The sequence below is a fragment of the Centroberyx affinis genome, unplaced genomic scaffold, assembly GCF_046629955.1.
Source record: "Centroberyx affinis isolate AG114_WGS23_722 - 3 ecotype Tasmania unplaced genomic scaffold, CSIRO-AGI_Caff_v1 ptg003599l_1, whole genome shotgun sequence".
In the NCBI taxonomy this organism is placed as follows: domain Eukaryota; kingdom Metazoa; phylum Chordata; class Actinopteri; order Beryciformes; family Berycidae; genus Centroberyx; species Centroberyx affinis.
This window is the reverse complement of record NW_027281519.1, coordinates 190996-212813: the sequence shown is the minus strand read 5'-3', so window position 1 is coordinate 212813 and position 21818 is coordinate 190996. Positions and strand designations below refer to the sequence as shown.

General features: G+C 39.8%; 1 protein-coding gene across 4 annotated transcripts in view; it reads left to right on the top strand.

Moving 5' to 3' along the window:
• klhl13 (kelch-like family member 13) overlaps nt 1-21818 on the top strand; it is a 47380-nt gene that overhangs the window by 3577 nt on the left and 21985 nt on the right. The window contains exons 1-2 of one of the 4 annotated variants that reach the window (XM_071540282.1): nt 6871-6968; nt 19650-19721. The exons of 1 other annotated variant lie outside the window; for it this stretch is intronic. In XM_071540282.1, the coding sequence (XP_071396383.1) occupies nt 6871-6968; nt 19650-19721 (170 nt within the window). Of the gene's footprint in view, nt 1-6854; nt 6969-19649; nt 19722-21818 lie in introns of those variants that run through there. 2 more of the 4 variants (XM_071540285.1, XM_071540284.1) reach the window with 2 other exon arrangements.

Here is a 21818-nt window from a genome sequence, read left to right as displayed (position 1 = left end):
ATTATGCAAATTCACCCTTTTAAAGAGAAATTCAACCACAAAGTAAGATTTAGCTCATTTAACAGATTGAGTTTTGACTGAATATGTCTAGGTGACAGGACAATGCGCTCTCTGTGTGAAATTCTCATAATTGCGGTATCTAGATTTGGAAGAGGTTGACATCAAAATGGCGTGGTCCTCTTGCCTCTCACTGTTGGGGAAGAGTTACAACAGGTGGAGGATTCGAATTTTCTGCTCCCCGACCTAAGGGGGGCCGTCTCAGAGGACCATTGACCACAGGCCTTGGTGCAGAAAGACTCAAGGAGAAGTACATTAATAGCCTGAGCTTCTAGTCCCTCTACAGCTAGCTAACTTTAGCCACTATTCAAGAATAAATGGCTTCCAGTGTGAGAGAAGATGATACACTGGACGACACTACATTTGTCAAACTTCATGAATTGGCTTTAGAGGGTTATGGGTTTGGGCCTGAGTACACTGCAGAAGAGCTGGAGGAAAGACGGGAGGAGAAGAAGCAGAGACTTCCACTGCTGCTCCTGGGTCACCTCAAGTGAAGGGACAAGCAAGTTTATGTGGCAACTTTCTCTACAATGCCAATGGAGATAGGAAGTGTCTGTTGTAATGAATGGGACGGTGCTCGGTTTCGTTTGGCACCAGTGACAGATGAAGAAAAGGATCAAGTTGGAAAAGTCTGTCTCGCATCACATCAAAGTTTTGAACCACATGTGAAGAGAGCCGTCTTGGACACATTTTTCGAGATCCCCAAGTTAAACTGGCGTAGGAGACCCAGACCTGCAGGGCCGGGAGGAACAATGACAGTCGAGTAAGTACAAATAACCAAATATTTTCTCACTAGGACACCAATGTGTTTTGTTGTTGTGGTTAATATAAATCTTGTCTATTATAGTTTGTATGTGAAATGCTCACCATGGTTACACAGTGTTTTGTGCTATTTAAAAATCACTACTAACGCAGCTGTAGCCTAGAGCAACTACACGTTAGCCAAATCACAATCATGATATAGGTTGTGATTTGTTCTCTGCCAGCTTTCAAATCCACATCACCACATAGATATAAACATACTGGGCCTCATTCATAAAACTTTTTGTAAATTCCTCTCACTTTTATTATTGGGAAAAGTGCCTACTAAGAAAAGAAAAAACATTATTGTCAGGAGTGAGTGAAAAAAGAAATTTATTTTTTAAAAGAGTAAGCAGTGGAGTCACAGCAACCGAGAAAAAAAAGCATGGCAAGAAATTACTGATGCTGTAACATCAGAGACACACACCTTGGATACAATAAATAAAAATAAAAAATACATGGTTTGACTTAGAATCTAAAAAGCGTATAGCTCAAAATAGGTGCAGTTTATTAGCTACAGGCAGAGGGCAGGGCGCTGTTGAAAGAATTAGAGGAATAATAGGAGAGACTGTGCTGTCAGTTGTTCAGTCATCAGTGGAGTTGGACACTGACTTCAAGTCGTGGGTCCCTCCTGTCCAGCGGGAAACCACATTTAGGAGGAATGAATTTAAATAAGCATAGACTTATGGAGACGATTCTTTGATACATACATGTGCAGTCTATTGCTCTGATAGTGTTTGGCAGGCACCAATAGCATGGAAATCTCTTTTTATTTGAGTCTGTTCGACTGCAGAATATGGGAATTTGATATATTATGGTGCCAGCTTAATGATACCATCTTTGCGGCTGATAGATGGCTGTGATATGCCGGCCTGGTCACCTATCTGCCTTTGGACCTGTCCAGTGGCCAGGCAGGCATGTTCTCCTACATGTTCTCCTGCTCAGCTGTGGCTCCATGGATGTTGCAGAGATCTAGGAGAATTGCCATAGGTAGTCTAAAATGCATCATGAGCCATTCACTCAATCTCTACTCAAGGCTGTTGCAATAACGGCAAATGTTGGGGTTTGCTGTACGCTCATGGGTCTTTAAATCATAATGAATCACTTTGATCAGTAAGTTAAACATCTGTTTCCAACTGAATATAATTGCCCATTATGGCTATGAATTTGTTCATAGCTTTGTTAATTGGTTATCAGTAGCCTATTTATGCCAATAAATGCATTGATACACATTTTGTTGTTAATGAGGTCTGTAACTACTTAAAGTGACTGCGGCTAAACAATAAAATTTTCTAAGTAGAAACCTCTTCAGCCTATCTCCCAAACACATAGACTTTGATTGTGTCAAAGAACAAATTCAGGAAAGAAAATGCTGCCGTGTCCGTGGAAACGTTTATAAGTACATTTTAAGATCAAATCTGATCATATGCATGTTTTTTGAATGAGGCCCATTGATTTAGAATTTGTGCCGCAATGATACATGCCCAGAAATAAATTGGCTGGCTTGTATGGGATGTTATACAGTGTAATTGTGCAATTTATAGTGCAAACTAAAATAAATTGCAATTCAAAATGCAGAAAAAGGCTTTGATGGGCTAACTACCAACTGGATTACAACAGCTTTTACAGTGAGCTGATATTAATTAATATATAACATATTGATATTGCTAACATTTTGACATATTTATTTGAATCATCAAAGCTAGCTAATGCATTTGATTTAGCCTACTGCCCATTTAGTACAACTACATATTCTTCTATCCAGCAGGCTGATCATTTCAGTTCATGTTTTTTCACAACTTCAAGAAAGCTACACCAGGAAATAAGAGCTGGCCATCATGCATTCAACTACATAGTTCAGGACACAACTGCCAGCCAGTTAAAAGCTTAGTCTGCGTCTGTGGCTTAAAAATTAGTGTGGAGCACAGATGAATTTATATGGTCACTAACTTTGTTCCTCTGTTTTACCTCTTACTGTAGCCAATACCGCTTGGCTGCATACAGACTCTTCCTGGAATTGTGCCTTCATGGTGAAAGACTGGAGAGAGGAACTTCCCTGGTACTTCCTGCCTGTGTCCAATCTGTTGGTGAAAGATTCCCCTCTCCTGATGGACAGTGTTGTGGCTTTGTGGAGGTGGAAGAGACTCTACACCAACTGGATTGACAGTTGCTTACAGTTTGTCTGGACACCATTTTCAATGTGGAGTACCATAATCTATGCAGATGACTGTCCACAGGCTCGCTGCTGAATATGCTTTCAATATCTGTGCTGCTTCTTAGGACAACCTGCTGGCCAGTTTGAATGAGTGAAAGAAAAATAAAGCTCCATTACATCAATTCTCCCTCAGTTCATTTCCTTTCATTATTCATCTAGTTGGATACAATGAATGACCTTGTATGACCTTTGCTGTTCAGTGGGTTAGAGTCAGAGCTGCAAACTCGTCTCCTTTCGTTGAAATTTGCTGTTCACTATTCAAAATAGTTTCAAAATAAGTTCTCCTTGTGATTTGCGCAGAGCTGATGACTTTCCGATGAATTCCTGTTTGCAATTCAATATCAATTATTTTGAAGTTATGTTGAAAAGGTATGAAATGAAAAATACGATTAGGTGGCATGATCATCACATTTGAAGTTTTGTCCAGCTCAAATTTAAATTGGGAAAGAAGCCTTTACTTCATCAAATGCTGCTCTGATACATCTGTACATGGAGCTATTGAGTAAGACTGAGAGGAAAGGAATGTTAAAACCCTGGTAGTTGCAGAACTTCATTTGACATTTTAGACATTTAGCTGCCGCTCTTATCCAGAGCCACTTGAGAGTGCAACAATAGAGTGAACCTAAATTCCTGGATTGTTGGCACTATAAGCAACCAATAGTAAGGAGAGCGAGGATTGAAGTTAAGTAGGTGGTTGAGTAGGTGAAGAAATAAAAGCGAGGCTGAAATGTTAGATGTCTTTTTTTTTTTTTTTTTAAACAAGATGGGTTTTCAGTGAAAGAAGGAGATGCTGGTGTGTGTGTACAAAGAAGAAAGCCAAGCAGCAGGTCGTAGCAGAAGGCAGGGACAGGGTCTACATGTAAAGTGATGCAGTTTCCCCAGTAGCCTTATAAACCAGCTCTGCAGTTGTGATATTGATGCGAACAACCGCAGGCAGCCAGTTAAGGGAATGCAGGAGAGGGGTGACATGGGAGTTTGGGGACGCTGAAGACGAGGTGGGCAGGAGAATTTTGGATGAGCTGTAGTGGCTGAAGAGAGTGCTTTGGCAGCTGTCCAGATGGCAGGTAACTAGCTTGGAAAAAGAGAGGGGCTGAGTACCTGCTGAGGGAGGGGCTGATTCAGCGGATGTTGTAGAGCGAAAACTTGGTTGTGTCCATGATTCGGGTCTCTCACAACAGTTTGTTCTTTAGGATCATCCTAAAAATATTAGAGGAGAGTTACTTGTTCTTAAATCCTACTCCTTAAACATCCTCGTTGAGCCTGATCAAGGCAGATGTTTACTTATATATTTACATAATGTGAGAGGAGAGAAAACTATGCAGCTAAAGTTTGATGATGGGAGACTAAGTGAAGTACAGTAATGTGGACATTGTTGTGTTGTTTGGGGTGAGGTTGGGTTTGTAGGAGAGGACAGAAATGTGTTGTGAAAAAATATCACTCCCTTCGACTGGGCTGAACAATTACGTGTGGCTCCCACAATGACTTGGTATAATCAAAGTCAAATCATAGGACTGTAGTCATTCCAAATACAATCCATTTGCAATATTATATATTATATATATTATATTATATTATCAATTTCGGCAACCAAAAGCTGATGCCTGGTTGCTGAGCCGAGCCTGGCAACCACTTCTAAAAGTTGGTGTCGGGCCTGTATGTTTATCTTGTATTTCAGAATGTATCAAATACATTCTAGTATCATATTCAGTGCCGTGATAACTTTTATGTTCCGTTTTCTATTCAAATACCACATTATGGTTGCTAGTTATTAATAAAGTAATTGTTTATTAATAAATCCAGGGTTCCCCCTACATTTTTTTTGTCAGGCCCAGCAGAAGACATGGAGAAACCCGTAAATTAACATCACGCAAGACATTGCATATAGGCACAGTAACAATGGTCGAAACTGGTGTGGCAGGTTGTTGGCAACCTTATATTTCATCTTGAGATTTTTTTTTTATGTCCTGCCACCATGGTACATGTGGGACATTATGTCGTCATGGTGTGTGTGTCTGCCTGTGTGTAGATGCATTCTTGTGAAGACAATAACTCAACAATAGATGATAGAAACTTCATACTTAACCACAGGTTCCCCCTATAGGGCAGATGGTCTGAGTAGATTTTGGAGCACTTTGCTGCATACATTTGCATATTAATGAGGAAAAAAAGGTTCTCTTGAAACTGTAACTCCTTAATGCTGTAAGATGCAGAGTTCATATTACTACTGCCAATGTGTTATGAGAAGACAAATATGTTGAGATAGAAATATTAGCTAATTAATGCATCAATTACAATAATTAATTACCTTATAAGCATAACTTGTTATGTTTTAATATGTGGTGATTATGGTGGGACATTAGGCAGCTCAAGTGCCTCTTGTTTTGTGCTCACTTATTCCAAGTGGGTAAAGAAAATGAATGTTAATGCACACACTTAGCTGGTCAAAAGGAAAATCCCTTTTAATCTAAGAATGTAGGCCTAACATAATGACTAAATGGTGCATTAGCCTGTATATAAGCCTATTGGTGTCAATATGGTGTTAAGACCCCCTTTAACATAACCTAATGCTTTACCTTACATGACCTTGTATTTTCCTGGATTAATGGAGTCCATCAGAAGTGGCTATTTTTTAATCTGTTGCACAATAATCCAAATACTCAAATTGATTTGATAAAATTGGGGCAAGCCACATTGGCATAGCAAATTGTGTTTCCAATAAGATATGAATATTCTCCTGTTTTTCCTGTTCTCGCATGAGGCACAGTGTGATGCCTACTCATCTGTTAGTCCTCTTTAATTTCCCTTAATCCTTCCATCCTTGTTGCCTTTATCACACAGATAATCTCTGCCCATAAGAAAAAAAAAATCATCTGTCACCTGTGAACATTTTTATTGACATTTTCCTACATGGAATATAATTCAAACAACAGTTTGAAGTTTCAAGGCCATTTAAGTATAAAATTGCAAGAAATTATACAGACAAATTAAATGTAAAAGGAAGGATGTACTGAAGTTAATATGCAAAACAGTTGGGGGTAATTTATGTATTCATTTCCTTGCCATTCTTTTGAAACCTCTGACATTATCCACTGGAAACGTTTTATTTTACTGTCACAAGGCTGCTGACTTCATCACACTGCTGTGAGGGTGGTTGAAGTTTCCAAGATTGGTAGTATTTAAATAGTATACATTTAAAAAATGCTTTTCATGTTTATCTTATTTGAATGAAATAGGTTAGAATCCCTCATGGCCTTCCTGATGTATTGTTTTGCACTATATGAATGCTATTTTGGTCACAGCTCTTCAAAGGTTGTACAATGCTGTTGTATTCATACCTTTGTTTTGTTGTTTGCAATGATTTTTCTCTTTATCTCACTCCTCCCTCTCCCCTCTACTTCTTTTGATGGCAAACCCAGTGCTGCAATCACCACTCCTTTAACAAGGTGGCACTGTTGCTGAGCTACTGGGCTATTCATGAACCCTGAAAGGGTGACGGGAAGGGAGGGCTTCTTCCCCCTCCCACCAGGAGACGACTGTGAATGCAGCAGGGCAAGCAGTCACAGCGGATACAATCTATTGGCTTCTCAGTGCTGCCGCTAATGTCACAACCCTGTCTGTAGCCTGCACTGCCTCTACCAGTGTATTTCTATAGCCACCACCGCTGCTGCTGCTGCTGCTGCTCTCCCTCCCCCTTAAATGGTGTGGGCAGAGTGGGATGGAAGCCCGCATTGGAAGCCTTTTCATGGAAATGCTCTTTGCTGATGGTATTGCTCTAGCACCGTTCTGGTGACAACAACATGCCATTAAAATGGAAAAGCGGTTCTCCTGTCAGCTGGAAATTCCCAGTGCCAGTGCTTAAGACATCCAGGTCCTCACCTCTTTCGCCTGCCTACATGTGAGTACGAGCAAAATAGCATTCACATTATGCCATCGTGGTGATGTACATCAAGGTGGATTTTTGGGATTTTCAGTTTTGGAGGTTTTTAGTTTAGTAAATTATTTTGAATACATGAAACCGTTCCCTTTCGTTGCAGCCCTAATTAGGCAGAATATGATTGAGTGTTGTGCTGTGTCGAGAGAGTCGCCTTGCCCGGTGTGCGCTATATGGGTTGCTTGCTTGCAGAATGTCGTGGTCCTGGGCAGTGAGGCTCATTTTGCTGTTAGTCTGGTCATGGCAAGGACCACATCCCCGACTCTTGCCCTCTCCCTGTGGCTATGTTTATTTGGGCACAGAGACTCAGCAAGCTTGGGAGGAGCCTGCCTTTGTCAGGATGTCTGGCGTGCCCTGGTTTAGGAGCTATTGTCATCTGCTACTGTTCAGGAGGGGGAAGGGTAGAATGTAGATGGTTCACACAGGCTCTCTCCATCCTCTCTTATCTGGCCTTTTTTTCAGTGCTCCGCTCAAATGGACGGGTGTCTTGTTTGACTTTTGAACAGTAACCTGGCGTAGGCCTAAACAGAGTCAGAGAAAAAGAAAAGAAGAGACCAGATAGAGGGTTATCAAGGCAAGCTAGCATAAGTGGGGTAATGGTAACTTGTAGGTAATTTCTTAGGCTAACAAGGCTAACACAAGAGGATTTTTACAAAATTACATTAATGTGGTCTTTTATGTGTATATGTGTGTGTCTCATACATCTCTACCTATAATCGTAACCGCTTAAAATTTTCCTAGTTTTACAGAAATGTTGCATTAAAATATTATTGCACCCCAGAGATAGCACAGAAAATATGACCTATAGGCTACCCTCTGTTTTTTCAGTGGCTTACTGCTTCAAAATGACCTCAATTTAAAAGGTGATACCTGCAACATGGCTATTTCATATGTCAAAAAGCATTTTAGAATAATAGAAAAGATATCTCTATATTCCCCATACATTAATTTTCAGATTCCTTAACCCTGAGGAAGTCTTATAGAAAAGGGTGTCACTCTGTACTTGATAAGCTATTTACCAAATTATATGATTTGAAGGTCCTTCATTTTTTGACACTATTGACCTAATGATTTTTGTTTCATTGGTTACACTGTGGTATATGGTGGTAACACTGATCTGTAGCTAACAGTGTAATATGAGTTGTTATTGTAGAGTGGCCAAAAATAAAATGTTACAGTACAGTGGTTAAAGTCTATACCAGTGAACTGAAATTCTTACGTAAATCCTGTCAATTCAAATTATGTTTACAACATAGCATCCATATTACATGTGTAAGAGTAATTTCATGTGGCCACAGTAACATCCAGTACTGACTGAGGCTCCACCTTACTCTGCCCAGTCTGGCCCTGCCCTACCAGACCACTTACTATTTTGAAACATGTATATTGTAAGTTGTGTTTTTAGGCAGGCTGATATTGGACCCCCAATTATAGGTTACTCTGTGGTCAGGGAACAGTCAGTCTTTATAGGCCCGTTGAGTGCAGCCTGTATCCTTTTGGCTTTGGGATCATATTTAACTTTGTATACTGGTAGGTTATGCTCTGTATATGTATCCAAAACAACAAAATGATGGAGGATGCGGGAGAGTGAAGTTATTGGAGCGTCTGGTGTGAATAACCTATGATGGTATCTAAATTGAAAAAAAGAGAATTATCATGGAAATGTGTTTGCATGTGTGTGCTTGCCTGCAGTGAGCCCACCCCAGTCTATATATAGACTGGTTTGCTGCCTGTAGTGCAGATTTCATGCTAGCGAGGAATGGTAAAGGTTCACTGCCTGTATGACCCGTGGAATAATCTAAAGTTCAGTAGAAAGTCATTTGGTTTCCACATAAAGTCCTTGAAATGAATGTCATCCTTGCATCTAGCACATGGATACATGGATTCCACAGTGATATTCATATTGAGCGGTTAGCATGTGTGGCTGCTGTGACTTCCATATTTCGCTTAAGCACATTAGTCTAAAAGTAACTCATCTGGTCTTGGTTCTATTTATTTATAATTTGTCATTTGGAAGTACTGCACTGTTTTAAAATACAGTATTCTCAAAATATCCTGGCTGCTGGCGAAATGGTTTAAGACTTTACTCTGAGCCAGCTACTCTTTAGAAAATATTTTCAATTTATGTAGCAGGAGTTGATACAGTGGTTGAAGCCAGTATGACCAGATTAAATTCTGGTCTGTATGGAGATGGGTAAAATGAAAGCTGTGACAGTGAATTTAACAGATTTTGTAAATGTACATGCTTCAGATTTCACATGTAGGATGTGGCTGAGTCAAACGCTAACCAGTGTTTCCCATACATAGGGCAGCACCGGTGCTGAATCTCTTGCACAGCTGCTATGAGAGCATGAGTTTTGCAAACATAGGCTACTCAGGGCAAATGGCGCATTGGTTCACATGAGGTTGTTTGAAACCTACCTACATTATTACCAGCCCACATTCATTTGTAGGCCCAATTTAAACCATTCATCTACCCTAGAATCTGCAGAAAATTGTTCATTTGAAAGCCATTGTTCATACAAGACATGAAACTGAACCATAGCTGGATTTACACTGGCCGTGTTTCATTTGCTTTCACTTTGAACGTCATCTCCTGCTGACAAAAATGAAAGGTTTTTGCTCATTTAAAAACATCAAGCATCAGAATTATTATGATGATTATAGCCAAACATAGCGCACCGTGCTTTGTGTTAAATTGATTCAATCTGGGGTAATCTGACAGCAGAGATGTTGAAAACCGCAGTGCTGTACATGCTTGTTCCTTACACTGCAACTGTGGTGGGATGAGAATGAGTTCACATCAATTTCTCAAAGATGTAGCAAACATTGCTTGGTATCCACCAGTGTTGAATATATTGAACAGATGTTTCAGGGGCTGTTGTCAGAATCTCTTCTTATATTCTTTGTTGCTCCCGTCTGATTCTTACCTTAGCTGCGTGTTGAATGCCTCATTTTGATGGAACTGGTCCGCACGAACGGTGGGAAATCAGCTGGTGTGTGAGAACAGCTGAGGAAAAGTTACAAAGTAGCTCGCCTGAAACATAAAGGGAGAGATTATCAGCGAACAAGAGAGCTAACTATGCTCTCTAATCATCTGGCTAGGTTCATATCGCTGATCAGGGTGTTGTGAAAAAACATAGTCATCATTTTCATTTAAATTTTCAGATGAGCTTGCTTAACTACTTGCTTAAAAACCCTGAAAGATTAAATGCTCATTTGAGTGCAGTCTCTGCCATGGAAAAAGTTTTTCTCTTAAGGGACTTGTTTGTTCTTTATATTCTATTTCAGTGGCTCATTACTTATTTATTTTGAGTGTCAGTACAAGAATAAACTCCGACACTAAAATACATTTTTGTAGTCAGTTCTTTAAATTTAGGATCTTAGTCATGGCCTCAGTACACAGGTGTGTGTGTGTGTGTGTGTGTGTATGTGTGTGTGTGTGCGCGCGCACAGAATCCAGTCACAGATAAACCTGCGAACCACTGTGAAACACATGCGCACAAAGGAAGAAATTGTCGGGGAAACACTGCCGTAACTGTAGAGAACTGTGGTGGAGCACTTCATTTACTTGCCCTTTGGAAACGTAAATTAAGTTCTCTCTGACTTATGGCCATTTTGGACGGAATGCGATAGCCGCCCAGAGATCATTCATTTTCAGTGAGAGGCCAGTGGGGAGGCACAAGCAGTCTGGCTGGCGGACCGTCAAGTGGGCTTGATCCCGTTAAACTGTCGTGTTCGTGCTCTTCACACACACACCCGCCCACCTGCAGACTCAGAGTTGAATTGTCCTGAACTTTGGAAGGTGCAAGGCAGAGTTTCACCAGACAGTTAACTAATCATTGGATGCCATCATGACTGAGCAATGAAACAACAGTTAGCTGACATGTCACTGAAACTTTGCTTAGCTCCCTCATCAGATGGAGATACTAACCATGCTCCTGTCTGATTATAGGTGATAGTGCTTACCCGAATGCTCTGAATCAGTAGATGTGGTGTCCGGTGCACACGCATTAGCCCCTTTCACACATGCAGCCTGTTCCGTAAATGTAACGACACGGCATCATGTGAGAAAAGGAGCCGGTGTCTAAATGCGGGTAAATGGTTTCTGCCAATTTCACTGCCCAAGATGTTGTAACATTACTGGTAAAGTTCTGTATCGACCGTATGTGTGAACGATGCCGTAACATTAACGGCACAAGCACGCACAACGTCAGGACACTCTGTTATCGAACTGTAGGAGGGAAATACAAACCACTATACAACGGGCTGTAGCTTTACTTTTTGACGGAAATGTTGAATTGGGCAGAAATAATAGATAAGAGAGATAAGGAAGAAGAAATAAGAGAGATCCTGGCGTACCAAGAGATTAACTCACCGTGTTTTCAAACTGCAGTGACTCCGGCGATTAAACGTAATTTCCAGGAAATGGCAAGAGAGGAATTTAACGATATTGCCAGCGTTGTGTGAATGGTAGCATTACGGTAAAAAAGTGGAACGGCACAACAGAAACTGCTACCTTTTCCGGAAAAATGTAAACTGGTTTCATGTGTGAAAGGGGCTATTGAGAATCAAGGTGTACCCACAATGACCTTCAGCTTTTTTCCTTGTGAAGTCCCTCTGTGGTGGTCCATGGCTACAACTCATACTAACCACTTATACTACAACTGAAATGATTACTCAGAAACATATAAATTCACAATGAGAAAATTCTGATGTTATAACAAAGGAAATGTATAGCTATATACCTAGCTAGCTATAAAAATATGTGCTATAGCTTATAGCAGTGAATATTCAGACGTCCACCATGCACCAGTTACCGTGCATGAAGCGCCTGGAGCCCCCATTCTTCACACAAGGAGCAGCGAACCATGCAGATGGCACACAAGTCAGCATGCGTCCGCATGCGGCTATTGCACTCCATCTGAAATGGCCGTTACACAGTATCCCTAGCGCACATCATGAGCTGCGACAGAATGAAGCAAGTTTCAGGGTGTTAAGTTTTATGTTTTATTATAGTTTGTTAAGGTAGCGGTTAGATTAACTGCTCATATCTGCTTGGCTCTACCTAATTGTTGTTAGCAAGTTGATATAGAACCGTGCCTCTCTACTCATTTGAGTCCAGGCACAATGACACTGACGCTTCTGACTTCCCATGTCCTGCCTGTCTGCTCAGGATCTTGACTCTCTCCTCTGGTACAGCTCCCTTGCTTAGCCTACACATGCTGAAAAAATCCACAAATCTGCAGTGACAATACAGTGCAGCCTATAGTGTAGCTCAAACCTACAAACTTAGCAATTATTCAGTATTAATTTGGGTGTATTCTTGCTTTTTGTTCGCACATATTCAACTAGGTCCTGTCCCTTGTAATGGCACCCCTCAGGCTGACTGGTACATGTTGACAGACTGCCTGCTCCTCCCACACGCAAACACATCATGATGCCTGTTATGCTTAACTACTTGTACTGCAGGTTGAAACCATAGATAGTGTTTTTTAAATTGACAGTCATAATATTAAATATGCATAAAATCCCCAGCCCTTTGATGTAAAAGCCTTGACCTTAAATTTCTCTCTGATTATAGGCTGTTTGTGTTTCCTTTTTGCCCTTGATCTTTATGAGACTCCTTATCTGCCATGACAACCACGGTCACCAGCTAGACATTTTAAAAACCATCTTTGAAGATTATGAGCAGTGATGGTGTTAAAAATTATTTTTTGGTGAATCTTAACCAAGGCCAAAACATCATGCAAAGAAAGTGTAGCTGCATTAGGCTTTATCTAAATGGTTCAGATGGATACAGAAAGAATGTTGAGAGTTTGAGTCACTGCAGTTTTTATCCGCAGATAATGGATAGTTTGAAAGTGACTGGATTGGCAGAGCTGCATATACTTTGGGAAATATATGTGCGCCTAATTCTTAACTGTTATCTCATAATTCTTAACTGCACTTGATGACTAGGCAAAAGTATGGCAAAAACGGAATATGTAGGAGGCTAATACTGGAGTGTAACACAGGCAAGCAGCCTCACCATTCAAAGCAAAAGCTGTATGCAATTCACAGTCCATCAGCACATACTCAATTCAATTCAGAGTGGAATTGAATTTGAATTGCTTGTAGGCCTATGCAGTTGATGACTGTTGTTCTGACATTTTGGGTTTATCATCCCCAAAAAAAACCTACCTGGATTTTCTGTTGTATATTTACAGGATCCCACAAAGACAGCCTTGCTCCCCAAACACATTGCCATAATATTTAAAGATATTATGTTTATCTTTTAAGTTTGGAAACTACTCAAAAGAATCAGTGTTCTACTATACTTTTATATGGTTCCCCTAAAACCTCCCTATTCCATGTTACTCCATTTTTTAATCCAGATTCCATGTGTGATTCCCAGCAATTGTAATACTAGCTGTTACGTTAGTGAACTTTGCATTGTAACTATTAATCAAATTAGATAAGCCTGAGCATTAATTAGGAGGGTGCCAGTTTTAGTCAGAATGGGCAAATGACAATTGGCAGACACATAGGGCACAGATGTCTGAATTGGTGCAAGAGAAGATTACTCCCTTTGTTACTGGAACTTTATGAATGGATGAACAAGGAAATATAATGCATGTATGGAGTATCTAAATTAAATAGACTATGGCCGGTTGCCCGACTTGTGCCTTTTGCTGGTTGGGGAGGACTGTGTTCATTAAGATGATCAACATATTCACTATTCACATGGCAATCTATCCACCAGCTGTCTTATTACATAGTAGATGTATCAAAGTCTGTTGTTTGTTGGAATAGAGACAGTATGGGAAAAGGAGAATTATAAGAGTGCCTATTTACTGGTGATGGCTGCCATGCTTCTGTGACGGACATGCTTCTCTCTTCGGTAGTGCTTCTCGCTGTGGTGGGGGAGGGGAAACATGGTGTAGCACCCGCTTCTCTCATATGTTTTTTTTTGTTGTTTTTTTCAGTTGACTTGAGAGAAAATCTGTTGTTGCTGTTAAAAGACTAACCAAATGTAAGCATGTAACCCTAACCCTAGAGTAAAAATAACCCAGTGGAGAATTAGTAGGCTTGCCTCTTAGCCTTGGGTAGCCTTGAGTATTTGCAAAATGTTTTTCTGCTTCTCAAATTGGAGTTCATGCAGCGGTTGACATTCAGGCCAGTTTCCCATTGACCACCTGGGCCAGTAGTTTTTCAAAGTTACTGGCCCGAACACTGAAACTACGGGCCCATTAGTGTATCAGTTTGTTTTGATGCTGCCTGTTTGAGATGATGTTTTTTGCTTTGGAGAAGTCTAACTCGCAATTCAGACCTGCTAAAAACACAGCAAAATAATAAAAAAATCAACACTATGCCAGTGTTTACATCAGTCCAAACCCATCAGAGAAATTAAATACTTTTGATCATTTTGAGCACTGCCCCAGAGTCATATCAGCTCTGAGTGGACAAACAATGTTCAAAGTCTTGTCAATTAAAAATAGTTGTCAGTAAAAAATCAAATCAAATTAAAATTTGCTGTGAACCTTTTAAATCTTAGATTTAGAAAGTGTGAAGTTCCTGTTTACAAATACCATTATAAATACATAATTTTAAGTTTCACTTTAGTTTTCACAGCCAGAGGCTCTGTCAGATTGGGCGCAGTTCTTCTGGCCTACTGCTCTGTGCATCATAAAATGTTGCACACCCACCTCGATGTTCAATACACGAGAGAAAATTCATTTTCCATTACTTTCCATTGTTGAGTCGATATCAGGTTTTTGTCAGACTCTCCACACAGGACAGAGCTTTTTTTTTTTTTAGGTCAGACTGCGCCTAAGTCCATCTAGCAGGTGATGTCTGTCCCACACAAGCAGATGAGGGGAAAAAGGCATGTGCATGCAGTGTGTTTACAAGCAACAGCTGAGTGAGCGCCCCAGCCTCGCGAGATTAGTCTCTAATAAATCTATATATATACGGTACATATATATAGCCTAATGCTTCCATGGGTCTGACAGAGAACATAACATGATGTGCACCTCTTGGGCACAACATTAGAGATCGGTCAATTTCTATACTTTGACCAACTTTTTATTTTGTGGCAACCATGCCGATATTATGGTGGTGTGGCACAGATGAGCCTATGTATGGAAACACTGATGTTAACTTTGTCTGGCTTAAGTTGCTTGGAAATTGGGTCAGTATACAGTATTTCCCGCCATACTGAGGCATCACCTGATGCACAAGTATTTTTGTGCGTCTCTGGACATCAATGGAAAATGCTCTGCATTTGATCATTGTTTTTCCATCCTTTTAATAAAATGTTTTTCATGTAAAGCTTGCATACAAATTGATTCAAATTAACTGACTTTCTGGTGTCATCTGACTAGCAAACAGCTGCAGTAGCAATCTTTTTAATTTCCCTTATCTTCCCTCAGTGATTTTTTCAAAGTTAGTTGACACTTGCCTGAGGGGATAACAGTCTCATAAGTGCTCCAGCCGTAACTATGAATGGCGCTGTTATACACAAAAAAATTAATAAATTGCAAGAACAATATGGTATTTTAACAGAAAACAATGTAAAACATATCACTGTATTGAATATGATACCTTGAACATTTTCGAATACCCCTATATACGTTTTTTTTCTTCCTTTGAACTAGAGATGCACCGATCGATCGGCCGGTGACCGGAATTGGCCGGTTTTCAGCTGATCGGCCATGACCGGTGACCGGCCGATCAGTCTCATATATCCGATTCTGTGCCGGTCAAATTTAAGACAACGGTAAAAACTCTGCTGTAATTAAGCAATATTACACGAGAGGGTGTGCGTTACCGTGATGCTTACGGACCTGCTTACGGTCCTGACCGCATCACTGTCGTGCCAATAATGACGGTAACGCACACCTTCGAGTGTAATATTGCGATTATACAAGTTACCAACAACAAAAAACTTTTTGCTAGTGTTATCTCCGTTTCCCTGGAAATACATGGGGTCTGACTAATAACTGGAAAACAATCAGTCACGTCAGTAGACTCCTATGTAATGGAACCTAGTTTACTACTCCAGCAAGTAGGCGGAGCCTTAGTAACGACCTAGCAACAGAGACGATTTCTAGTCCCTGTTGAGTCAGCCAGCCAACTTGAGCTAATGCTTTCTAGAGATCGCGGGATTTCCTAAACTGAATAAATACCACACATATAAACACAAAACTGCCTTGCTAGCTCAATCTTGTTGTAACTAAGATATCTGCTGAAAAAAATATTTTTTCCATGGACAGATTTAGCTACTATGTCCGCGAACTTCACATGTATTTTTAAGCAAGTAGCGCCGTGTCACCGACTCACCGGCACAGCTGATGGAGGATGCCAGAGCGTCTGGTAACATCAAGGCTGAACAGAGTTAGCGTAGCGTTATATTTAAATATATTGTATGATAATATGGCGGAGTAATATTTAGTGATGAGCACGGCTAGGTGTGCTGTCATGATGATTTGATCACGTTCTAAATGTCTAGTTGACCAATCAGAGTGCTTGGTCGGAACTACCTGTTGTATAATAGTCCATAATAGTAATAGTCTGTGTGTTGTTATATAGATCTGTTGCACCTGTTTTCTTTCAGGAAAGTATAAAGTGGGATATACTGCAATTCATTTTAATTTGGATTTTATTTGTTCAAAAAAGCTCTGTCCAGTAACCTGGAGCACTTTTTTATTTTGAGATTTGTTTGAATGAGAGTGAGAGAAGGTCCTGTAACCTGGTGCAGTTTTGGAGAAAATGTAATTAATAGTCAATGTTTTATTATGAACATACAATTGAATTTTAATTTTCCATTAAAGAAAAGTTACAAAAATGTTTGTGTGTGCTGTCAATTATAGTTCTTAGAAAGAAAATCGGAATCGGCCAAAATCGGAATCGGCAGGTCAGACTTTTAAAAAATCGGAAATCGGAATCGGCCAAGAAAATTGCAATCGGTGCATCTCTACTTTGAACGCAACCAGCAGATGGCATAAGTTGACACTTTCCCTCCATGAGAGTCGGGCTCTGTTACAGCGCACTTCTAACCTGGGGGAACACGTACTTGGTTTTGGTTTTGACATACCATGGGCAATCCCTTGTCCTCCATACTTCCATACATAATCCATACATAATACCATATCATAATACATGGGTAGCGATTCAATGTGATTTTAGTACACTGCGATGCTAAAAACTAAAATTCACCAAACTGAAATGCAGGTTATCATAGCATTGAGTTGATGCTTACCTGGCACAGACACTTGGTATAGCAGCTGAACTGATCTAAACAGAGCCTCTTTACAGCAGGCCTGCTTTTTAAGGTTTTTTCTTCAGGAGTAGAAGCTGTTCAACATGTTCTGGCTTTATTACATTCCTGTGCTCAGCGGTTGAGAAAACTCTCAGTATAGGTGTCTGACATCGCTTTGCTTGGGAGGGCAAATAGAGATTTCCCCCCCTGATACTACTCATATCACTTCAGAGGGTTTCGGAGAGTGGCACTGGTTTTGTCTCCATCTATCTTGTCACCTTTTCTTGTGCCTTTACATTTGTGTGTGTGTGTGTGTGTGTATGGTGTGTGTGTTTTGGATGCTGCTACTGGAGTATATGTCCTGAGAAGATCAGCCAAAGCATAGGAGTCCCTTGATCTTTTTGACATGGGGCAGAGTTATCCTTCTCTTGCTCATGAATAGCGTTGGTGTTGCTCTCCTCCTGCTGCTCTGGCACTTCCACAACAACCTCATTGTCCGTCTCAGGCTGTTCCTACTAAAACAACAAATATGTCCCATTAGTCCAGTATAACCTGAATCAATTAGCATAGTGTAATGAAACTGTTAAATGCCTACCTCTGGTCACCTTATCAATGAAAAAGCAAAAAAAAAAAAACACAATAAATTTTTCCTAGTTATTGCACACTCATGTTGTTTTTCTTCTCTAGCTTTAATGAGATTTTAGTTTTTTGCTGACTGGACTTCTGGTCCTCTGAGTAAGGGATAGGTTTGAAGCAGGGGTCAAGAATTGACACCATGAAGGGTTTATCTGTGGCAGGCTACGAGACCCAATGCGTCAATATGTACCGGGTCTAGTAGCCTGCTAGGTTTTAACTGTCCATTATGAATATATTATGATAAACACTGAAAGGTGATAAAACATATCTCGCTGGGAACCCTCTGGAGGAGTAGCCTATATCTCACATTGTGAGGTTTTTATGATTTAAATATATGGTTTTAGATCGCCAGGAAAAGGTGAAGGGGGAAAAAATGCAAGAAAAAGCTAAAAGTTAAAATGGCACTTCTTATTGGCCACACATTCACTATAGAGCCGTCACTCCTCCCCCTCTCTGCTCAGTGTTTTGAGTCACAAGTCTACAAATTACTTTTTCCATCATATTTTCAGGAAGATTTGTAGCAGCGAGAGCACACAGATTCCACATTTGTGATGCACAAGACCGCATTTGAGAGGTTGTAATGGCAATGTAATGGCCATCTATACAAGTTCTTATTTTCATACCCTAAAAAGGATGAGATTAATGAAGTTCTTATCAATGCACATGTAACATGACAAAACAGTAAAGCTACCCATGCTCATTAAGCTTTTAAGACCCTTCCACTGCCATTCCAGGAAATATCATGTTGACTTCAGCTTCCTGAACTGTCACTGGTGGAAAGATATGTTTCTAAGCTTTCCAGTGACATATGATTAGGGGACTGGATAGACTCCCACCCTACTTCCTTCTTAGCTTCTTCCTCATTATTCCTACTTCTTCTTCATCATCTTCTTCTTCTTCTTTCCTTCCTTTTCCTGTCTTCTTCCCCCTCCTCCTGCGCAAAATTTGTTAATTAAATCAACAAAAATAAATGACTTTGCTGGCTTGTCCGAGCTCATGCAAAATGTCTTATCACAACATAAGAATGGGAAGCATTACATTCCTATCATGTCATTTCCATTGTAGCTAAAAAGTCTGATTTGCAGTGCTCCCTGTGGGCAAGAAACCTGTCAGAAAGAAACTTTACAAAAGTAGCAAAAGTAGCCATGCTCAAAACTAATTACATCTTGTGTCTTGCTTTTTCATGTGTCTATCCACCAAGATATCTTTGCAATCATTCAAGAGAGAGCCCTAAAATTAATAACACAATGTTCTTCCATACCCACGCACTGGCTGTGAAAGCCAGTGATGATTCTTCACATATTTAATTGGCACTGTAAATGTGTCATTCAACAGGAAGCTAAGGTAATGACAGATGTAAATATCATACTTAGGCTTTTGACAGATACCTACTTCAACTTAAAATGTATTATGTTAGTTTGTATTGTCATATACTACATACTTAAGTGTTTTTTTTTATCAATAACTTCCTAATTGATGTTTATTAGTAATTAATAAGGAATGAGCTCATAAAATTGACCTAAAATAGAACTTTTATTAGCATCAATATTGGGCTTTTGAGAAGGTAGTAGAGGTTCAATAAATTATTTTTGCGTAAGTCAATGTAGAACTGCGGGAATTCATGCTTTAACCATAAATGTCTTTAAACTCTTCACTGGGTATGGATGCAACTGGAGACTCAATCTCTGCTTTCTGCTGTCTTTGGGAAGAGCAGAACTTTTATGTGGGATGCTGTAGCTGTTGTCTTCTTTGTTTCGTTCCGGCAGCCACCAACACTCCTTTGTGGTTTGGACAACCCACTCTCTCCTCGCTGCCTCTCCGACTTACCACCTGACGGGGTAAATGTACCAGTACACTGCCTGTGCTGTGTGTCAATGTGATTGTGACCACTTCTGTAGCCATGAAAATTTCTCAGCATCTAGTGATGGTGGTGTTCACAAATTCCTACTAGAAGCTGATCATCTCCCTGTAAAATGTACCTAATAACTGACCCCATCCTCTCATCTCCATTTAAAAAGATGGTGCTGTGTAAGTCTCAATTATCTAGATCTGTATGTGATAGACTTTAAGCATGTGTGGCCTAGTTTGTAGATTTGTATCTAGTTTTCTTTACCTCTTGTGGTGGCAGACGCTTCCCTCCAGCCCCTAAAGTCTATACCTGTGTCATGTTTGGTGTCTTTGTTTTTGATGTATCACCATCGATCATCTTTCCTTTTCCTTGGAGGTTGTTTGGCATGTGATGGGAATGATAATTAGATATTGGACCTGACCTTCTCTTCATGCTTATCCCTCATATGCCCCAAATGTGTTTTGGCCTGATTGAGTTAAAACAGACTGTTTGATTTTTATTCAGTGAAAATTAATTCATAAGAAGAAAAGAGAAAAGTTTTCATCCCACATAAAGCAGCGTTTAAAGGACAAATCCTGTGTGATTTGGGTTTTTTGCTGTTCTTCCACCCCTTTAAAGTTATTTCTGAATGTTTTTGCATGCATGCACCATGATTAAAGATATTTTACATTTTTGTTAAAGTTTTGTCATACCTCTCGGTCTGATTCCTGAGAATGACTGTCGTGCAATCCATCACTGTGAATGAGAAGCCAACAATCACGTTTTGCAAAGTTGCATCAGAACGCTAATATCAGGCTATAAACTTATATTTGAAAAAGTTCTGTTCACCATTTCATATTAATGCGCACCTTACCGAGCCGAGACAAGACAGGAGGGGTCTCCTTACTACCACTTTCTGCTTGTAAACAAAGCAAGATAAAGCTAGTTTCCAGTTCACTACGTGTCCGATTTCCGCCTTTTCTAAAATTACACTCTCAACCTCTCTGTGGTTGTTTGGATCCGCCTTCTGTCAATCACAACCCACTCAAGCAAACATATAAACCAAAGCAAGATGTTTCCTCCACCTATAGTCCGTAATATAAAAAGGAAATTAAAGCTTGATTTTACACAATTATGACTTTAAATTGCTGCCCTCTTCTTTACTTGGCGTAACTTGTAATATTTAGACAGTGTTTGTTTCAAATTATTTACTCTGAAAAACAACTGAGACCTTTATGGGCAAAATGCTGTCCTAATGACCTATTCATTAATTTTCATGCACTTATTCTCTAACCTTAATTTGATATCAGAGCTTCTTGTTCCATTTTAAATTGAGTTGAAGTAACAGTTAAAGGCAGTGGTTGCTGAACATAGAAGTATGTTTAATAAATGTTGATATTTCTGTGTCTCCATCATCAAACTAAGGAGGGAGCAAGAGAGACAAAATTTGTTGAATTTTAAAGGTGAAGCAAATTGAAAAATCACAGATTACAAATTTAGGCCGTTTATGTCTTGCTTACAAATTAAATAGCCTACAATTTGCCAAAATGTGCACAAACGCATCTCAAACACATCATTTGTTTGAGAAAAACTGGATGACTTTGACAATAGCTTGCCAAACATTGTAATAGCAACTAGAAGATATGTTTTATTCAAGATAGCTCACATTTGGCCTACTTTCTTCGATGGATTCTCACCCAGATAGAATTACTCAAACCACGAGGGGACACTTATTTACAAAGTGAAGAACTATTCTGCTAACCTCAAAAAAATTTCCACTGCTCAACTAAACAAGGACTTACCACAGCTTCATTACAAGCATAGCCTACCCAAAACCATTAGTCTTATACAACTGACAAGCGCTACTTCATCAAAGGACTATTATAAGGCACAAACGTACTGCTATAGGAGAGCCAGAATTTTTCATATCACAATATTTCATTAAAACCGGGCCAGTCTGCTTTTGAAAATGAATGCCTAAAAAGCTTCAGATGCCACATTTGTTGGCTCCTCTGTCATCTCCATATCTTGCGTGGAAAATGGCCTCAGTATTTTAAGCTCACATTGCATTCAATAGATGAAATATTTCTGTTCTTTGTAGGCTATT